At 45.3% G+C, this 14,811-nt stretch overlaps 1 protein-coding gene across 2 annotated transcripts; it reads right to left on the bottom strand.

The window, feature by feature from the left end:
• Positions 1–330: 330 nt before the first annotated feature.
• On the bottom strand, positions 331–14,384 carry prdm15 (PR domain containing 15). 2 transcript variants are annotated; one of them, XM_062536607.1, is made up of 25 exons: positions 14,329–14,384; positions 13,470–13,509; positions 13,261–13,354; positions 12,865–13,018; positions 12,573–12,725; positions 12,285–12,384; positions 11,696–11,764; positions 11,112–11,345; positions 10,771–10,912; positions 10,347–10,468; positions 9,462–9,556; positions 9,190–9,277; positions 8,848–9,027; positions 8,345–8,439; positions 7,823–7,954; positions 7,398–7,541; positions 6,993–7,156; positions 6,448–6,527; positions 5,711–5,830; positions 5,014–5,145; positions 4,576–4,659; positions 3,991–4,166; positions 3,400–3,480; positions 2,975–3,181; positions 331–2,216 (listed from the first exon to the last, which is right to left on the bottom strand). In XM_062536607.1, exons 2-25 carry the CDS (start codon positions 13,498–13,500, stop codon positions 1,605–1,607), a joined length of 3,489 nt encoding a protein of 1,162 aa, XP_062392591.1. In that variant the 5' UTR covers positions 13,501–13,509; positions 14,329–14,384; the 3' UTR covers positions 331–1,604. The 2 variants fall into 2 exon arrangements, with proteins under 2 accessions (XP_062392591.1, XP_062392592.1); XM_062536608.1 differs by having other exon boundaries at positions 8,860–9,027.
• Between the last annotated feature and the right edge of the window lie 427 nt (positions 14,385–14,811).

Genomic DNA, 14,811 nt, shown 5'->3' with positions numbered 1-14,811 from the left:
ATAGATTTTCTACATACTGTGCAACATATTAAATGTATACTAATCTCAGTTCACATATAAAATGTTTATGGTTATGCTGCTGTAGCGCCCCCCTCTGGTACTCCTATGTATGTCCAACTAACTGACTGACTGACTAACTTACACACACTATCAGACCTAACCAAGCGGTCTTCATATCAGTGTGGTCTGGTCTGAGACACTGACAGGTTTAGGAAAAATACATTTAAAAAGAAGAAACGAGAAATGTGCCAGGAAATGTACATAATGATAGATGGTTACAGTTGAAAGGAACCCACCTTTGTATTATACAACAGAGGTGATTCATAGGAGACAAAGTAGTTTATTCATAGCATTTGTTCTGAGTTCTTAATGATCTACAGTGTCTTACATGCTACACCTTTGATGTTGCATACATAATCATATGAACAGGACTTGTTTATACACATATACAAAAAGAAAATGATGGCAGAGCACATGTCAAAGTGTACCTTGTTTACCTTTCAATCCCTTGAAACATGGACCCTGGTATAAAAGACATTTTGTTTCATTTCATAAAAATAAAAGGTCAAACATTATCAACAAGCATATCTACATCTACCGATTTAGACAATAAATTTGTTCAGGCCTTTTGTAGCATTTCTTTTTTTTTCATTTTTAGATGAACATAATCAAAGATAAAGATTCAATGGCGACAGATTTAACAAGAGAAACAATATTGGATAGTGCACTTTTGCTTTTGATCACATGGTCATTAAGGCAGTTTTAGACAGAACCCCTTCTTTGGTTCAAGTTCGAACTAATCAATAGTCAGTTTAGCTAGTAATCATCTTTCCTGTAACACTCCCTCTCTCCAGTGTTATGCAATTGTGAGTATTGCTTTCAAAGGCATAACAAAGTTGTCCTTTATCTAGACAGCATAGGTGACAGCATTGTTGCAAAAGGTATCAAAGACCATAAGAGATCTCTTAAACGTTCCAGCATTAGCAACCAATTTCCAGAATGGGACCCATGCCACAGTCATAGTCCTCCAGTTCATCATGGTCTGACCTGGTGTAAACCCAGCAGAGGTAGTGCTTCTCCATTTCATAGCAGGGATGGGCCCACATGGCACAGATAGAAAAAGTGTGCCTTGTAAAGTTATAGCTGAGGAAAACAAAAACAAAACAAAACAAAACAAAAAAAAGTACACAACAGTGTGAACATGCTACCTTTGGCCCATGATGGCACAATAATGTAATCCAGCACTGGAACAATAATTTTGTCTGTCCTCATGATGGGCAAGTCCTTGATTATTTCCATGGCTTCATGAATCTTCACAATGCTTCAGAAATGCATCGAGTAAAAATAAAGAACTCATGATGTAATATTGAAAAAAAAAAAAAACGACAACAACAAAAACATGAAGATGATTGAATTGATTTTGAAATATTCTCACAACTTTCTGGAAGTGCATAGGGGCAGCGTGAGGAGTGGACAGTGATAACAGGCACAAGGTTGAGTGTATATGGCGTATATAGTATACAGTACATCGATCTCCCAGTGGCACACCTCAGCAAATGCATGGTCATTGTCAGAGCCGGTAGAGCCTGCGGCTGGAGCTCCTCTCAGTAGCTGAACATCTGCTGGGCGGCCGCGGCCTGCTGCTGCTGCTGCTGGGAAGGCCCAGAAGCCTGGACCTGGATTTGCTGCGCCTGCTCCACCACCACCTGCTGCTGCTGCTGCACGACGCCGGAGACCGGAGCCCCCTGGGAGTCCGTCTGGCCGGCGTCCAGGGCCCCGGCGGTGGCGATGTGGGGCCCCTCGGCGGCCGAGACGGGTCGCCACGTGAGGGCCGGCTGCTCCAGCTGGTGGGATATGGGGTTGACGAAGGTGGTGAGGTTGATGAAATGGGCGACCGACGGCGCGCCCGCCGTCCCCGCCCCCACCGACGCCGGGGCGCCTCCCACGCCGGCCCCGGCCGTCTCGGCCGTCAGCTCCGCGGGCCGGTTGTGCAGCATGGCCGAGCCGCTGACCGTGTCGAAGGTGACCGTGAGGATGGAGTTGTCCAGCGTGAGCGGCCGCTCGCTGGGCGTCAGCGGCCCCACGGTCACCGGCTGCAGGCTGGTGAACTGGGCCGGCGCTCCGCCGCTGATGGACGCCACGGTGATGCTGGGGAGACCCACCGAGTTGGACGGGGAGGACGCCGCCGACGCGCCCTGCTCAGCCAGGACCACCACCTGTGCACAATCACACGGTCGTCACGACAACATACACAATCACACGATCGCCGTGACATCAACAGGACCACCACCTGTACACAATCACACGATCATCATGACAATAACAGGACCACCAACTGTACACAATCACACGATCGTCATGACAACAACAGGACCACCACCTGTACACAACCACAAAATCGTTTTGATAACAAGACTGGGTAACCACATATCAGTCTAATACTAATTACATGTTATATAACTAAACATGAACTGAAATTAATCAAAAATACAATTTGTCTCCATAATGCCTAATGTGGGTTCTACAAGTGTAAAACGGTGATGTTGCACTGTAACTGTGCATTCACACCGAAACCGTCAAAAGAGTCAAAATCGCTGGTGAAGCTCATAGCCCGACGCTCAACTCAGTTCAGCGCTGAAAGCTTCAAAGCCAAGACGTGAAACATTCGAACCAACCACAAGCAGCAATCCTGCGAGTTTGACATTCTAATTGGTTGACGCCGAACCGTGTCACAGCTAATTACCATAAAGTTAACTGAGGCTCAACTTTTTTTTGACGCCCGTGAAGCTCATGAAGCCACGCTCACGCCCAGAACGCTTTTGACGCCGGTAACGCCGACTCTCCATAGGAAATGAATGATTTCCGGCGCTCTTGACGCTTTTGACGGTCTTGGTGTGAACGCACAGTTAGTCCACTGCCCAGAGGCAGAGTAGGACTCAGAGCTGGGCTTTCCGGCTAGAGCAGCTGGACACACCTGTTGTATGCTCTGCACAGCGGAGCTCGTCTCGTCGCCCACCGTCCCCACGAAGCTGGCTCCTTTGGTGGTGAAGTCGGCGTACTCGTCGGAGTCGGAGGTCAGCTCAGGTCCCTCCGGCTGCAGCTTCTGCTTCTTCCTGGCCTGTCGGGTGGATCGCTGACCCTTCTCGCCACCCAGAGACGCCTTCTCCAGGGTCAGGGTAGGCTGGGGACGCAGCACAGCCAAAACCAAAATCAAAACGTATCGACTGAATATGAGGAACTATTAGGAACCTGAAAGTAGTATTTATATCAACAAATATGACTGATCACTATTTCCGAGATATAGAAGTAACAGAAAGAAAGCGTTAGTAGTACGCATAGACTAATGACTTTAGACTTGTTCACACATCTCTACATCCGTATGAAAGATGTTGCACAGACCTGCACAATGCTGATAGTGGACGCATCAATGGTTGAGGTTCCGTGGAGATGGTCAAAGTCATCTATTCTCACCGTTATAACCTGAAGTAGCATACAAGTTAGGAGAAGAGTGATGAGTGAGGAGAATTAAACAAGCACACAGAGAAAAATATGATGGATAGATGATAAATGTGTTGCTGAAATCAATTTGTTTTTTTTTTGTCTATTCATGGGTTTCATCAGGTCCCTTTCCACAGGTGTATTAATCAAGCACCATGTAGACTGCATTCATAATCAAGGTGCTTGATTTTATACACCTGTGGAAAGGGATCTGATGAAACCCATGAATACTATGCTATTTACTGTAAAGCTGATAGACTGGAGACAAATATAGGGGCCTGAGATATGCATACATCCATGTCGGCATGACTCTGTGTGTGTATGTGTGTGTGTGACTCTGTGTGACTGTGTGTGTGTGTGTCTCTGTGTGTTTGTGTGTGTGTGTGTGTGTGTGTGTGAGTGACTCTCTGTGTGTGTATTTGTGTGTGACTATGTGACTGTGTGTGTGTGTGTGTGTGTGTGTGTGTGTGTGCGCTGCTGCTGCTGGCTCACCTCTGGGTGCTTGCGGCGCATGTGGCGGTTCATGGAGGCGCGGGTGGAGACCTTGGTGCCGCACAGGTGGCAGCTCTGGGCCTCCACCTTCTCGTGGGTCAGCTGCATGTGCTTCTGCAGCATGTACTCCGTCACGTACTTCTTATCGCACACCGCACAGGACCACGTCTTCCCCACTGCACGCACACCAGGGACAGAGAGGGGGACAGGGGGAGAGGGGGACAGAGAGAGAGGGGGACAGAGAGAGGGGGACAGAGAGAGAGGGGGACAGAGAGAGGGGGACAGAGAGAGAGGGGGACAGAGAGGGGGACAGACAGAGAGGGGGACAGAGGCAGATGGGGATAGAGGGAGAGGGGGACAGAGGAAGAGGGGGACAGAGGGACTCAGATTATAATAGACCCTTTGCAGAATTTAAAACCTCATTTGAGAACCACTGACAGGGACTGAGCAGAGTTTACTGCTGATACAGTCCTTGACATTACAAAACATTGTATGAGTGTTTTTAAGGTATGCAAAGTCAGATGACGAGAGAGAGAGAGAGAGAGAGAGAGGGAGAGAGAGAGAGAGAGTGTGTGTTGAACATACCTGTATGGATGAGCTTATGGGTCTCCATTGTGTTCCTCTCGCTGAAGGTCTTCCCACACAGCTCACACATGAAGTCCTTTATGCCTGCACACACACACACACACACACACACACACACACACACACACACACACACACACACACACACACACACACACACACACACACACACACACACACACACACACACACACACACACACACACACACACACACACACACACACACACACACACACACACACACACACACACACACACACACACACACACACACACACACACACACACACACACACACACACACACACACACACACACACAACCCCATTAGACAGATTGACCAGACGAAAATATCCATCCCTAGATGAGACAAGTAAAGTAGAGATTGGAGAAAGATGAGAAGCAAACACAAAGAAAGAGGATTTGTATTTTTTACCTGTGTGTCTCTTGTAGTGTTTGAGCATATTGACTTTCTGAGCGAACTTGCGATTGCACTCTTTGCATTCGTACTCCTTGATGCCCTTGTGCAGTTTCATGTGGTGCCTGAGGGCGTGTTTGGTCTTCATGCCTGCCAGAGAAAAAGAGATCACAGACGACACGTCAGCCAAGGTCAACATGCGGAGCGTAAGAAGAACAACACTCAAGAGTGTGATGGCAGTAAACCAAGAGAGTCCTTTGTTTAACCCCAAGGTGTAACCTAACCTGACCTAACCTGTGAGAAGAACATGGTTGCACTGGAATCAAGCAAGCCACACCAATCTCGAGCCAGAAACCTTGGGAGACTGACGTGCCCACACAGAGGCTAAAACTCATGGGTGCTGCTAGCGTCAGTTGCTAGCGTGTCTCTAAAGGTGTTGGGTAGTGAGGTTTACCCACAGCTCAGTTATGGATCCACTGACCAACACAACGTCATAAAGTAAAGTAAAGTAAAGTAAAGTAAGTAAAGTGAGTGGGATCTAGCAGAGATTTTCATCCAAAGTGACTGGGACTGGTAACATCAGGCTGCAGAAACAAACCAAGGCCAACCATTTCTCAAGCGGCAACACGATCCTTGCTCTACCACACACTCTCATCCCAGTAGCTCCATTCCCAGCCCATCTTCTCCTAGTGAGATGGCGTGTCTCAGTGCCCACCTTTGCCACACTCCGCACACAGGAAGTCTCGGATGTTGTCGTGAACTCGGAGGTGCTCCTTCAGCATGTCCTTCCTGGCGAAGGACTTCCCACACTGCTCACAGCAGTGGCTCTTCACCCCTGCACACGGGAGGAAGAACATTATGCAAAGGAATTATGGAATAAGAGTCCCTTTTTGTGTCAGGTCCACTGCAGTGCCAGACAAAGATCAAATAACATTAAAAGCATACAATGACTCTCCCTGTGTTTCAACTATTCAAATAGAGGCCCGTTCACACCAAGAACGATAACGATAACGATAACTATAACCATAACGATAAAAACGTCCACACTGGCCAACGATAAGAAATGTCTCTCCTCATGTTAATGAATGTGATGGCTAGAATATTATGGGTTCTGATTGGCTGTTAGCTTTTTATCGTTCTCAAAATCGCTCTGAAAGTGATCAGCAACAATATCGTTCTTCATGTCGTTATCGTTATAGTTTATGTGTGAACATGTGTGAACATGTGTGTTCATTCATATTAACGAGAGCGATTTTTATTTATAGTTATAGTTATCGTTATTGTTATCGTTCTTGGTGTGAACGGGCCTTAACTCTGGAATGGATTTCTGAACCGCATGATTCTGGAATATTCTGTAGCTGGATAAGGGCCAACTGTGGCCCAGAATCAAAATGCTCTCTGTGTCAGAACACTGAAGCGTTAGCACATAAGATGAGCTGCGCTAAGTCTTACCAGTGTGGATGATTTTGTGCCTCTCCAGGTTGCCGATACTGTTGAAGATGCGTCCACACATTTCACAAGGGTGGATATAGCTTTTGGGAGGCAGAACAGAGGTAGGGAGCTGAATTACAACTCCTCTTACTTGCTATGAGAAGATCCTCAAATGATAAGCCAAACACCATCACAAATCACCCCCCTCCCCCCCCCCCCCTCAACACACACACACATTCCTTATCTCAGCACATGAATGCACCTTTCAAACAGCTTAAGGGCAGCTTGAAAGACAAGACAGAGACAGCATTCTTATCTTTCACTGAACAGCACGGCTTTTGTCTATTGTTTGTGTTAGTCTTGTACACCTTGAGCTTTAGGCTGTATCAAAAACTGCTTTCAGATGCTGTATAAAGTTTCATTCACTACATTCTGCTTTCCATCACAAAGACATTGCTAGGAACTCGCTTAGAAAGCCAGGAGGTGCACTTGTTATTCTATGTCTCATGTGGAGCTGAAGGCCTGTAAAGTGAGCTGTGAGAGTTGGCGAGCTGGGAGGTCCTTACCGCTGGACAGCGGGGTCAGGTAGCTGCTCGCGGTGGATGACCAGATGGGCGTTGTAGGTGGCCTTCAGGGCGAAGCGGCGGTTGCAGATCACACAGCCGTAACCCCGCTCCTTATGCAGGTCCATTATGTGCTTCAGGTAGTCACGGCCCTTAGCAAACGTTACCTGAAGGAACGAGTTAGAGAGACAGACGGAAGGACAAGAAAGGAAGAAAGAGAGAGAGACAGAGAGAGAGAGAGAGAGAGAGAGAGACAGAATGGGGAGGAAGGAACAAAAAGAGAGATAGAGTGATTGAGTGAAAGGACGGAACACTACGAGCTAGTTTAGATTCACAAGTATCATATTCATAAGCTGCGACTACTCTTGTAGTGTGGTGAACTAGTCAAGTGTGCTTCCCCGGTCGTACTTGGCATTTCTTGCAGGTGTATTTGTGATGCTCGGGATCGTCCTTGCCATCCTCCTCATCGGAGTTCTCGTCACTCTCCTCCATGGAGATGCCAATCTTCTTGATAAACTCCTCCCTCTCCAGTTCATCCATCAACGCAATGTCCTGGACGAGGGGGAAGCATCAACAGCTAACGGTCAGAGGAGCCACATCATTGATACACCAGCAGTAGATAAGCTTCTCATTACAACCTAAATCAATGGAAGCTGTTTCGCCGTACTGATACCCATTGTAGTCAGTATCAAACCCATGACTTTGGTGTTGATAGCCACTTACTCTATCAGCTGGGCTACAAGAACAGGTCAAAGTAGTCTTGACTGAAACAAACAAGTGTGTTTTTTTCGATATAATGCTTTTATTCGTGGGTGTTGGGTGTGGTATGCGACCTTGAAGTGTACGTGGATGTGGTCTCTGAGGACGTCCACGCGGAAGAACTTGCGTCCGCAGATTTCACAGGTGTACTTCTTATCTCCATGAGTCAGCAAATGTTTGTTCATGTTGCTCCTGCAGGAGAACACCTGAGCAGGGAACACACACACAAACACCTCTTTATACAGACACACCCACAGACACACATGGAAAAAAACATACAAACAGACAGACAGACAGACACACACACACACACACACACAACACAGAAAAATCACAGAGACAGAGACAGAGACAGAGACAGACCCAGAGACAGAGACACACACACACACACACACACACACACACACACACACACAAATTCAAACACCGTGACACCATCAGATACGGAGCCATTGGCTTATGCAAACATTTTCAAATAGCTGAGACTAGGTTAAGCGGAAAGCCACGTAGGAGGTGACTCTAGTCGGCACTGGATCCGGCTAGGGCCCGGGTCAAGACCAGAACCAGGGACCATCTCCTCCCACGTCCCCCCTCACCTTGCCACAGATGGGACAGGCCGAGGGCTCCTTCCTGTACTTGGTCCCTTCCTCCCCACTGGCCTCCAACTCCTCCCGCCTCAGGCTCTTTGGGCCTGGGGAAACGCCAACATGTCACTTCACTTCACTTCACTTCACTTTGAAGACAAGGGGCCTTGATTACAGAAAGTACTGAAACATTGAACTGTTGGACATGCACATTCAAACGTTTAGAGAAGGTCACATTAAGTTCACCTGTAAAGGTTATGGTGGATTTAGGTTCATCCTGAAATTTCACCTGAAAAGCCGAATATCCCTGACTTTTTTGTGAGTAGTATATGTGTAATGTATATTTGAATATGTACATACTGCCTGACAACAAGAGTAATGTTTGATTCATGCCTTTGACCTAGTCATTCAAATTCGAGCCTACTGTGTTCAGTCTTGTTTAATGGCAGAAGAAGTGTGTTTAAGCACAGAGCCAAACCAGAGTTACGTGAGGACTGCGGCATGCTGGGACTGACTTTGGCTCTCACCAATCACGTGGCGCCTCTGGTGGTCCTGCATGACGTCTTTGCGGTAGAACATCTTGTTGCAGATCTCGCAGGCGTACAGCTTCTCGCCGTGCTTCTTCTTGTGTTTGGACAGGTTGCTGTTGGTGGAGAAGAACCGCGAGCAGATCTCGCACTGGAATGTCTTGTCATCTGCGCTCGCAAACAAAACACAAACACAACGGGGGGGAAAGGGCACCATCAGTGCAGCAACTGGCACAGCAGAGCATTTCTGCATTTTCATATGACAAGCGTTAAATCAATTTCTTAGCTACGATGAGCAGTGATGGATAGAGTCAGACATGCAGGTCTCACCTGTTCTACAGTTGTGGAATTTTAGTGCATTTTCAACCCGGAAGTACTTCTCACAGGTCACACATCTGTACCGGTATTCCACATCCGGCTGGGGAGAACAAACATACACATTCACTAACATACACATGAGCACACACATACATATTAAGGGCCAAGCCATTATGCACCAAGATTCATCTTAAACGCTATGATCATATTTTTTATGTTGCAGACCAAATCACGGCTGAACAGAGAGGAAATGTGAGACCAATGGGTGTAACTGAGAGCCATACCTCATTCTTGCTGTGCTTGTAGGAGATATGCTGCTTCAGACTCTCCTTGCGACTAAACAGCTTCTCACACTCATCACATTTGAACAGTTTGTCACCTGATACAGAATGTTTAAAGAAGACACAAGAAAATAACTATATGTCAGTTTGTTTTGTTTTTGTTTGGTGGGCCAAACCATACTTGAAATGAGACATTCACAATGAGACACGTCTGTTGTAGTTGTCTCTGGTATGGAGTATTTGCATTTGAATTGCCGAATTTGAGGAATTTGAATTCATTAGATTGAAACTGAATCCCAGTCAACATGAAATTTGACACAACATTTTGAAATTAAACTAATTTGCTCTGATACATCAATCATCTTCACTGAAAATTTCACATTTTGTACTTTCACATTCTCACAATTTAGTTTTCAGACTGTGAAATTCAATTTCAGTCTACCAAGACAAAAATAGCTGGTCGCTAAGGAAGAGCAATCGAGTGCAGATCAATTGTGATCAAGTCTCCAGTCTGGCTTCAGAACCCACCACAGTACCGAGACTGCTCTCATTTAAATCACCAACGACCTTTTAATTGTTGCCGACAATGGTCTCAGCTCCATTCGCATCCTCCTTGACCTCTCAGCAGCCTTTGACACGGGTTACTACACCATCCTCCTCAACCGTCTCTCTGAGCTCATTGGCCTGAGTGGCACAGTTCTCTCATGGTTTCAGTCCTATCTATCCAACCGCAAACAGTAGGTCACCCTGAAGGACGCTAACTCCATCCTGACCTCAGTTGACCCTGACGGAGATGGAGGTTCCGTCGTGATCTCAATATTGAACATAATGATCGTGATGATGATTTTTACCATATTCTGTCAGCCCTAGTTGAGGGTGGACACTCACCGTGGGAGCGGATGTGTCGGTTCAGGTTACTGCTGTTTTGGAACACCTTGTTGCAGAGCGTGCACTGGTAGACCCGCTTATGGTCTCCAGCCTGCCTCCCTGCATGCTTCCTCAGACCAGACCTCAGAGAGAGAGAGAAATAGAGAAAAAGAGAGAGTGAGGGAGAGACAGAGAAAGAAAGAAAATAGATTAAAATCATTGGACCAAATAGAAAACACAGAGGGAACATATGCTAATTCAGTGAGGCTTAATATCATATGCAGAGATGCTTCACTGTACATTCGAAATGCAACACAAAACAGTCAAATAACTATTACTAATCTACTAACTACTAATCAACTATTTGTCTATTAAGCAGAGCTATGCATTATGTTCAGCATAATCAACTATGTTATTGGACTGGTGAGTTTGATGGTGCCCTTACTTCCCAGAGGACGAGCGGGTCATCTGCATCAGCTTGATGGCTCTGCCATCTGAGCCGATCACCAGGTGCGGGTTGTCTAATTGGGCCGACCCCATCCCTGGAGCCTCTGTGCTGAGAGCTTGATCAGAAGGTTTCACGGAGCCTGGTGGTTGTAAAAGACAAGATAAAAAAGTTAATACAGAAGGAAATATCTTCTCTTTCATACCAAGATAAAAACACAAAGACCTTCACTTTACAATGGCAGAGTGATCTGCCTCTGCTCTGATCTTATTTCAACAAACTAAACATCAGTAAATGCCTCACTTTAACACAGCCTTGAGTCCTAAAACAGCATCTCTGACCTTTACTGGGTTGAGAAGTGGCGCTTGCTTTGCTGTTCTTCGCCCTGCGTCCCCGTCCAGGCCTCTTCCTGGGTTCTGGTGCAGTCGGGGTGGCGGCGGCAGAGGTGGTGGTGCTGTTGGTTCTACTGTCCATCGTGCTCTCCAGGCTTTCAATGGGAGACTCTGGCTGGGCAGGTGGCTCTTCGAGGGCAGGGTCCACCGCTTTCACGTCAGGTAGGTGGCTAAGTAGTTGATCTGAAAGGAGGACAACGATGGCTCACTGGTCAGGGCCAGAGCTGTCTACTTTTCTTAAGGTAATCTCATCCTAACAGGTGTCCACATGACAAAAAGTTGACAATGTGAGAAATTAGTCGACAGATACTAAAAAGGGCCAATGCAGACATTAACGATCTCCATCATAGATGAGACAACCACAGTGACAAGTGTGATTCATGCTGCTCGCTTTAATAAACCCATACCGGATACTTCCAACACAGACTGACAGTAGCAATGCAAATACTGAGAGAGGAGCCGAGGCTGACGTGCATTACAACTTACAGGCAGGCCCCGTTTTATGGAATAGTGTCTCAAAAAAGTTGACCCACCTGTGTCATTCTCTGCACCCAGGGGTGGCTCTGGTTCACTCAGTGGCTTGGTGGAGCTCACCTGTGTCTCTGCAGTTGGGTTAGAGAGAATAGCATCAATGAACAGGATGCATGGAGTAGAGCAAAAGCATTGATATACATTTATAAAACCATGTGTGCATTTAAACCAACACTGCCATTTTAAGACAAAGGATAGTAGGTAGTCGCAGTATTAAAAAAAATTGGAAAAGAGAGTAATCTATTCACTTCAAAACAAAATACTGACAAATGAAAGAAATACTCAAATATACAACTCATTTGGGTGAAGCTATTATTATTGCTAGTGTATTTTATATCAAGGATTTGTGCTGTACATTGCTGCTTTCAAAGGAAGCACAAAGCTATACTTTAAATAGATACTTTGAATAGATTGAGAAATAATGCTTTAATTGAGCACATTTAACTTTAATCAATTCCCCAGAAATGAATATATTCAGGTCTGCTATAATATAAAAAGAATATCTAAATACTTGCAAACATATTTCAGAGGAGGGAGTGGGCTGAGTTAACATTTGTCACATTAACAAGAGAAACACTAAGTAGTCTTCACCTGCTACAGGAGCAACAGGAGGTTTGAGAACAGGTTTGTCCATCTTCCTCGCATAGAAAGCCCCATACCACACCCTCAACTCTACTCCTGGAAGGACATCCTTTAAAACAGACATAAATGTCATTGTTAATAGTATTGTTAAACAATATCAACAAAACACTAAGTTGGGTTCTTTAATACTGTTTGAACTTTAAATCTCACTCTAATTGACCAGCAATTTTCTGGTTTATAATGCTGACACTTTGACCACATGGCATCATTATGTATGTCTACATATGGTTGCCATACCTGGGATGTGTTGAAGTAGACCTCGTCGTCCTGTTGGTAGGCAGTCAGATTCTGGTGGGTGTGGTCTGTTGCAGGTTGCACCATCATCATCCAGTTACAGTCATCCTCATTTGATGTGTCAAACCAGATTGTAGTCCCATCCTTCTTAAAAATCTTTAAAAAACAAAACAAAACATAAGCATGCTTACATATCCATACATTTGGTTACAGAAAACTCAAATGTATGGTGCTCCAGTCTACACTGGAAGATACAGAAACATCCCCATGACAATAGCACTTTGCAGCCACTCACCTTCAGTGGGAATGCGCTTTGTTTGTCCAAGTGCTGTACTCTCTTCGCCTCAAAGGGTCCGAACCGTGTGCGCTTGACCAGCTTACGGAGAACAAACACACCCTCCTTTCCATCATGGACTGACTTGATCTCCAGGCTGTCAGGAAGGGACGATCTAGGAAAAGGTTTAAAAGAGAGAAACAGACACAGGTCTCAATAGTGACTTGTTCTCAGCGTGGGACAATGTTACACCGTCTCAATTCTAAGTACTGTGTATCAGATGCCCATGGGGTTTCCAACCGATCAGAAAAAAATTGCTTAAACCCATGTCCCTCGCCCTTTCAAACCGAAAATAACAACAGAATATTAAAAAGAAAGTCACCCATAATGCTTAGCAAACAGTGGTGGTTCACTTACCGGGCTCGACTCAGGACCAGCGAGTCGTTCACAGTGACCACAGGCCCAATCTCAGGACACTCTGCGTCATGGTACTGCCCACAGTCCTCACACCCTAGACACAACACAGACAACATGAGAAGCTCGCACCCACATACAGACAAATATAACAGGAGAGATCATCTAAAAAATGATACAAATAAATGGTAAAAGTATTAACATGCACTTACATATGAATTCATCTGTTGCTTGCTCTGCCATTCTGACAAACTACAAGAAGTGATAAAAGTTAGTGAAAAGGCCTATAACTAAACACACAATATTAACCAGTAGGCTAATGGTGTAACACTAACAGACAATGAATGAAACAAGGTTACATCTGCTGTTTTCCTTCGATTATATTCCAGCATAATTCAATTTTTCTCAGTAGGCTAGTCGTTTAAAACATGAGAGAAGGGACAATACAAATCCCCAAAGGTTATAGGTAGGCCTATCATAACAACAGCTGAATAGTTATAAATGACTCTCCCAGGAGAAATATTTCACATGAGCAGATAATGTAGAAATGTGTTAAGTCAGTAGGCCTCCTCATTTGCACTAGTGAAATCTGTTGTCCATGTTTATAAATGAGTGCTTTTGGAAGCCACTATGAGTAAAGGCGTTAACTTATTATTTTGTTTAATTAAAGAAGAGGGAGAGGGGAAGAAAAACAACTGAAGCCAATGCTGTATGAAGGACACGGCAACGGCACCCTAACAAGCAATCCGCATAGGGGTTGTACAGTAAACACAATCCGGTAAAAACGGGATCCGGGTTTCTGTAGATTCCAAACTGTAGCCGGGTTTTAACTCCGATCTCAGCCCGCTCGGTCTCTTTCAGCAATGCAAATGTAACAAAGAACAATCGGCATGGCGGATGGAACGGAGACGGAGACCTCATCTGGAGCCAGTACATTGGAATGTCAAAACGGCGTCAAAATGATCTTTCTCGTACTTTCTGCCACCATTGTGCAAATTGCCAACATACGTATAATGTTCCCACTTGGGTATTACATGCAAAAGTTGCACAAGTTAGAAATAAAAAGGTTACCTGTTTTTCAAACGACTACACATTCAGTGAATCCTGACTCCGGGTTCCAATCCGCTCCAGAAACCGCGCAGGACCGGAAATAAGCGGTGAAGAGAGGATTGTGGGTAGCGTAGTTCTGGAGTTTGTTTCAGTTTGATGTTGGGCCTGTTGGGCTCACTCCACACATCAGCGACTGGAATATGCATTGATACATTTGTCATACAAACTGCTGCTGCATTTGTAAAGGCATAAATGAAAATACTGTAGAATGCACAGTATCAATCCAACAATGGCGATGAAAGGAAATTGCAATCAGTGACAGAATTGTGTTTGTTTTTTTTCCCGTTTTCATTCATTCAACCTTTATTTGTTTTCGGAAGTTCATTGAGGGTAGGCCTCATTTTCAATGATGCCGAGATTACAATAACAATAAAACAACAAAAGAAAATAGACAATAGTTGTAGTGAAATGTACATTTTGAATTGTGTTCCTTAAGCAGCATTT

Source organism: Sardina pilchardus, chromosome 5 (assembly GCF_963854185.1).
Source record: "Sardina pilchardus chromosome 5, fSarPil1.1, whole genome shotgun sequence".
NCBI classification, from domain to species: Eukaryota; Metazoa; Chordata; class Actinopteri; order Clupeiformes; family Clupeidae; genus Sardina; species Sardina pilchardus.
The sequence above is the reverse complement of the archived record's forward strand: the minus strand, read 5'-3'. Positions and strand labels throughout refer to the sequence as shown.

Coding starts and splice junctions, on each gene's coding strand:
- prdm15 (XM_062536607.1), bottom strand. CDS start 13,500: ATGGCAGAGCAAGCAACAGATGAATTCATAT. Junction 10,469..10,770: donor ACCCGCTCGTCCTCTGGGAA/GTAAGGGCACCA, acceptor TCTCTCTCTGAG/GTCTGGTCTGAGGAAGCATG. Junction 6,528..6,992: donor CCTGACCCCGCTGTCCAGCG/GTAAGGACCTCC, acceptor GCCTCCCAAAAG/CTATATCCACCCTTGTGAAA.